The sequence below is a fragment of the Myotis brandtii genome, unplaced genomic scaffold (genome assembly GCF_000412655.1).
Source record: "Myotis brandtii unplaced genomic scaffold, ASM41265v1 scaffold1170, whole genome shotgun sequence".
Lineage (NCBI taxonomy): Eukaryota > Metazoa > Chordata > Mammalia > Chiroptera > Vespertilionidae > Myotis > Myotis brandtii.
In genome coordinates this window covers 127,703-133,280 of record NW_005354050.1, presented here as the reverse complement: position 1 = coordinate 133,280, position 5,578 = coordinate 127,703, and the positions used below count along the sequence as shown (strand labels likewise).

General features: G+C 48.7%; 1 protein-coding gene across 1 annotated transcript in view; it reads left to right on the top strand.

The window, feature by feature from the left end:
- The window catches only part of SUPT4H1 (SPT4 homolog, DSIF elongation factor subunit), a 5,912-nt gene extending 4,185 nt beyond the window's left edge, over positions 1–1,727 (top strand). The window contains exons 4-5 of the mRNA XM_005858363.2: positions 604–657; positions 1,334–1,727. Of these exons, the coding sequence (XP_005858425.1) occupies positions 604–657; positions 1,334–1,401 (122 nt within the window). The 3' untranslated portion in view covers positions 1,402–1,727. The remainder of the gene's footprint in view (positions 1–603; positions 658–1,333) is intronic.
- The last annotated feature ends 3,851 nt before the right edge of the window (positions 1,728–5,578 follow it).

Sequence of the window (5,578 nt, the reverse complement as noted above, 5' to 3'; positions counted from 1 at the left end):
CTTAAATTAGTGGGTAAGTGGCCTCAAGAGTGAGAAAGACCGGGTTGTAGGACAGACAAGGAAAGTATCCTGTGTCCTGTCATTTAATATTTTGTTTGTTATTAATACTCACCAGAGACTGTTTTTTCCATTGATTTTAGAGAGAATGGAAGGAAGAGGAGGAAGGCAGGGAGAGGGAGGGAGAGAGTGAAAGAAAGGAAGGAAGGAAGAAGAGGGGAAGGGAGGGAGGGAGGGAGGGAGGGAGGAAGGAAGGAAGGAAGGAAGGAAGGAAGGAAGGAAGGAAGGAGAAGGGAGGGGAAGGAAGGAAGGAGAAGGGAGGGGAAGGAAGGGGAAGGAAAAGGAAAGAAGGAAGGAATGAATGAACTTCGGTTGGTTGCCTCCCGCATGTGCCTTCACCAGGAATGTAACTCATTACCCTCCAGTGTGTGGGCCAATGCTCTAACCATTGAGCAACCTGCCAGGGTCTGTCATTTAATATTTATAGCCAGAAGAAGTGATTGCTTTTCTCGGAGTTGTAGCATTATTTTTCTTTTTAGCTTAAGCCTCTATTTGGTCTTTAATCTTAACTCACTCTTCACTGCAGCCTCTTTTCTTCTCTTTCAGGTAACTTTAAGCCTGGTGTGTATGCAGTGTCAGTCACTGGTCGCCTGCCCCAAGGTAATAACCATCATAATATAAGCCAATGTTTATTTACTACACCAAGGTCTGTGGAAGTTCTTTATGTGACTTATCTCCAGTCCTCATAACTCTGAGGGAATCCAGGCAGAGAAGTTAACCCGTTGTACGCCATACGCATCTGTAGATGCAAGCGGCAGACCTTCCCCACACGCCACACACGTCTATAAAAAAAATGTTTCCCTAAGTGGCAGCTCTGGCCAACTTTAAAATCATTTTTCATGAGAATTTTCAGCTGAAAATATTCAAGAACATCCGAAATTGTGAGTAACATATTTATTTTTATAATATTCATTGCAAATTGATTTTTTAAAATTAAATTCAAAATATCGTGGCGTGTGGGATGGTTTTCATTTTGGATGCATGGTAGTCAACTGATTAAATAACTTGCCTAAAGTTACCCATATAGTAAGTGGGGAGCCAGAATTTTAACCCAGGCATTCTGACTCCAGAATCCTTGCTTTTGACACCTACAGTGTATCTCTTTTTCTTCTCATTCTTACCAAGTCATTACCACACACTTGCCTGGATCTTCAGTGGTAACAAGCCAAGGACTTTCAATGAGCAGTCTAGGGATTCCTCCCTGCCCCCAAAGTGGTAGCTAAAGGACCTTTCCTATCTTCTTTACTCACAGTACCATTTTCTTTTTCTATCACAGGAATCGTGAGGGAGCTGAAAAGTCGAGGAGTGGCCTACAAATCCAGAGACACAGCTATAAAGACCTAGCAAGATGTATGGCTGCCAGTGTCTTTGCCACCGCCTCCTGCCTCTGCTTATTTATTGTTGTGAAACTACATGGACAGAGCTTCAAATACTCCTCACTCTCCAATTCTGAGGCTCAACAGACTGATGAGAGAGCAGCACAGCGTGCTAGGCCATTTTATCTTCTTTGGACTACTAGTTGGGGTAGCAGTGGTGTGGGTTGATGGATTAATAGAGTGAATTGAATGTGGAGTAGGATGTTTTTTTCCTACCCACACCTCTGGCTGCCTCCTTGCCCATGGTCAGGACTCTGTATCAAATGCCAATAAACGTGAACCCATAGCCCATGATAGATGTGTCTTGCCTCCTTCTTAGCTGGACGCAGTAAGAACTCACTTCCCAGAGCAACAGAGGCCCCTGCTGTCTGAGCCTCCAGGGTTGCAGCCTTGTAGTGTGCGTCCTTGGGTTTCATTGGAAGGTCCGCTGTTTGGAGTCTAGACAATCCCATCATCCTGGTAGGCCTGTTGTCTGGGGGTTGCCACCTGCCCCTTAAAGAAATCCTGAGAGTTGGTATTCTTTACCACTTGACCATGTGTAATACTTTTTATCTTTCCTACCTTGTCTGTTTTCTTTTTGCTGCTCTTCCTATACCTTAGGTCAGCCAGTGGCACCCACAACCTCCTCTGCCCCCAGTTACCCACATTCTACCACATTCCCCTAACGGAGACCCCCAGGTGGCTGCTGGGTCTGGCCTGGCCAGTTTGTGCCTCCATAGGAAGGGAGATGCTCCCTTTCTCCTCTGGCCTAGAAGGGGGTCTTAAATGATGCCATGTTATCAATGAGTTACTTGTTTTGGAATTAGACTTAACATAAATCCTAAATTTCTTAAATTTCCACAAAACATCCTGTTAGTGTCCCCATTTTGATTTCCCTAGATTCCATGTTCTCCATCTGTAAATGAGAATGATTCCTCTGACAATTTACCTCAGGATTGTGATTATAAAAATGAAGCAATGTGGAAATTCTACAACTTGTTTTATAAAAGTTACCAGGGGCCCAGTGCACGAATTTGTGCACCTTCAAAAAGGAACTGTGGGCCGCAAGGCTGCAGTGGGCAGAGCGGTGGGTCTCAGCCCATCCTCTGCACCCCTGCCCGGCCCTTCCTGTTGCAGCCCTCGGTCCCCTGTCTGCCAGCAGCCCCGCTTCCACCGCCATTACCACTCCCACACGTTGAAGGTGCTGGCCTCACACCTGCTGAAGGTGTGGAGCAATTGGGGCCGGTGCCAGCAGTGGGTACTACCTAGGCCGTGAGCAGGGCCATCGCTGGCAGCGGGTATGAGGGCCAGGTGGGAACGTGGCATGCAGGAGCAAAAAATTTTCAGTAACCATCAGAGGCTCGCCTCGATGACAACAACCAGCGCCCCACCTTGGTCTGGCTCACTTCTACCATCCCGCTGTGGCCGACACCCACCATGTTCCACACTCCGCCGCCTGCCCCCGACGCCCGCCATGTTCCACGCGCATCTCCTGGTGGTCAACGTATGTCATAGCAACCGGTTCGATTGTTTTGCCATTCGGTCTACCAGTATTTGCATATTAGCCTTTTATTATATAGGATATTAATTGGCTCTCCTTTTATTAGCCATTCTTCAATATAAACAAAATGTGCAGTCAGTCAAAATAGTGGGGGAGCCCTGGCTGGTTTGGCCCAGTGCAGGGGTGGGCAAACTTTTTGACTCGAGGGCCACAATGGGTTCTTAAACTGGACGGGAGGGCCGGAACAAAAGCATGGATGGAGTGTTTGTGTGAACTAATATAAAAGAAATCTCTGGATTCTAATTTAAGGCATTTAATGGAAAAGTTTGAAATGATGGTTAAAGTTACAGAGCCTCTCAGAGCTTAAGAGCTCGTATCGCCCTAGCTGTTTTGGCTCAGTGGATAGAGCGTTGGCCTGTGGACTGAAGGGTACTAGGTTCGATTCTGGTCAAGGGCACGTGCCTGGGTTGCTGGCTTGATCCTCAGTGGGAGGCGTGCAGGAGGCAGCCAATCAATGATTCTCTCTCATCATTGATGTTTCTCTGTCTCTCTCTCTGCCTTCCTCTCTGAATCAATAAAAATATATTTTAAAAAAATAAGGGAAATGCCCAGAACCACCACTGCAGGGTGCGCTCTGACTCACTCGCAGAGGTGCCTGCATCGGGCTTTGTGTCTCTTAGCCACCTGGTGTTGCTAGTGAGTCGGTGTCTCAGTAACCTGTGGCCTAGAGTGTGGGAAGGAGGGAGAGCTGCTGACTCAAGGGGCCCCCACTCCCCACCCCCCTTTCCTTGTCCTCATCGGCCCATGGAAAGGAAGCTGGAATTGGCCCAGCTGCTCATCTCACCCCTCACAGGTCCTCAAAGCAGAATCATTTTCTCTGATACCTTCAAATTCTGAGGAAATGGTCTGTAAACCCTAATTCCAACTGAATTTTTCAAGGATTTTCCCAAGCCCAGCAAATTAAAAGAGCTCCAGGAGTGGTGGTTTCTGTTGTCCTATCAATGTGAAAGCTTGGGGAAGCAGCCCCATCAGCCTAGAGCTTACACCCCAGAGGGGAGAAGTGGGTTTCAGCAAGAGTACCTAGGCCGTGCAGCCAACACCCAACTTTCACTGGCTTTCTCGAAAAGTCCCTTGGAAATCCCCGATGGCTGTCCTGCGTGTCTGACCCGGACGTGGCTGCTGGGTGAGAATGGAAACAGTTGTGGGGAGGGGAGGCAAGAGGAGCTGCACACAAATAACCACACTCGGGCTGCCTCAGCCCCACACAGCGCTGGGGCCTTAACTGTCAGCCTCGCAGGAAGCGAAAGACACAAGTGCTGGTGGTTGTGGGGGAGGGGTGGCCAGTTGCAGTGACCGGATTTCACAGACTCAGTGTGCCATGCGGGCTCTGCCTGGGAGCTGCTTCTCAATTTGCTCTCGCGCTCTCTCTGGTGCTTAAACCTGCTTGTGGTGCCACTCAGCAGCCCAAATAGGTCATAAGGTTCTGGAGTCGCATGCCTTGCTGGGAGCCCAAAGAAGCTGAAATGGACTGTTGGTTCTTCAAGGCTCCCTGGGAGAGAGCAACGCTGTGCGGAAGAGGTTTCGGGGACATTCTACGAGCCCTGCTCACTGTGCCTGTCAAAGTTTCCACTTCACTCTGACAGTTGGGGTCCCACGTCTGCCCAGGGCTTTGGTCTCTCACTCTAGTTTGACTTCTCTCCAGAAAGGCAAGACTCCGCCCTAGTTTAACAAGAACAGACTCAAATCAGGCAGATTAGAAACTGAGTAGTGACCAGGCTGCCTTCCCCTTGCCCGCACATTCCTCATTCTCCACTCTCCACCCACCACAGGCTGTGGGGTTAGGGTGTCCCAAAAACAGGGGTTAGGGGGCCGTGCATTGCTGAATGCAGCCTCCAGTCCAAGGCAGGAATGGGTAGCTGATAGAACAAGGTGGAAACATTCTGGTCTTGGAGGGGAGCAGTTTCCCCAAGAGCAAAGGGGATGGGCTGACAAAGGCCTAACCTCACTGGGCTCTTCAGGGTTGGGGATTGAGGCCTCACCGCCCCAGGCATGGCCACTACCTTCCAACTCCCAGCCTGACTATAACCTGCTATTTAATCCTCAAGTCCCCTCCTGACACCTGAGCTGTAGAAAAGAGACAGGTAATGTTTAAGAACAGACTAACAACATCTTGCTTTGTCTGGGAGCCTGGTTCAAGTTCAGTATCCGGGAAGCCTTTCATTTAAATAGCATTTTACAGTTGACAAAAGGGCTTTTATGTCCATTATCTTATTTGATCCTCACAAAACCCGTGTGTCATAGTTAACACCCTATGTAGTGATGAAGAGACTGAGGCTCAAAGAGTTAAAGTGACTTCATTATGACCAAGTAGTAGAGCCTTAGCTCAGAAAGGACATTGCCCACACCCAGGTTAGGGCTGCTGTTTCCGACATAGTTATCCCTAAATGCAGCAGATTGCTCCCTTCATGAGCATTCCACAGAACCAGCGTGAGGCATTAGCTTGTTGAGTGAAAGTTACATGTCCCTGCACGTTGAGCACCCCAAACACCCTTGGCCCAACACCTACATCTCACGTCCCCAAGTCTAAAATTAGCCAAAGATAGGGAGGCAGTGTGGGGAAATGGCCCAAGAAGGGAAACCTTAGGATTTTGAGTGTTGGGAAACT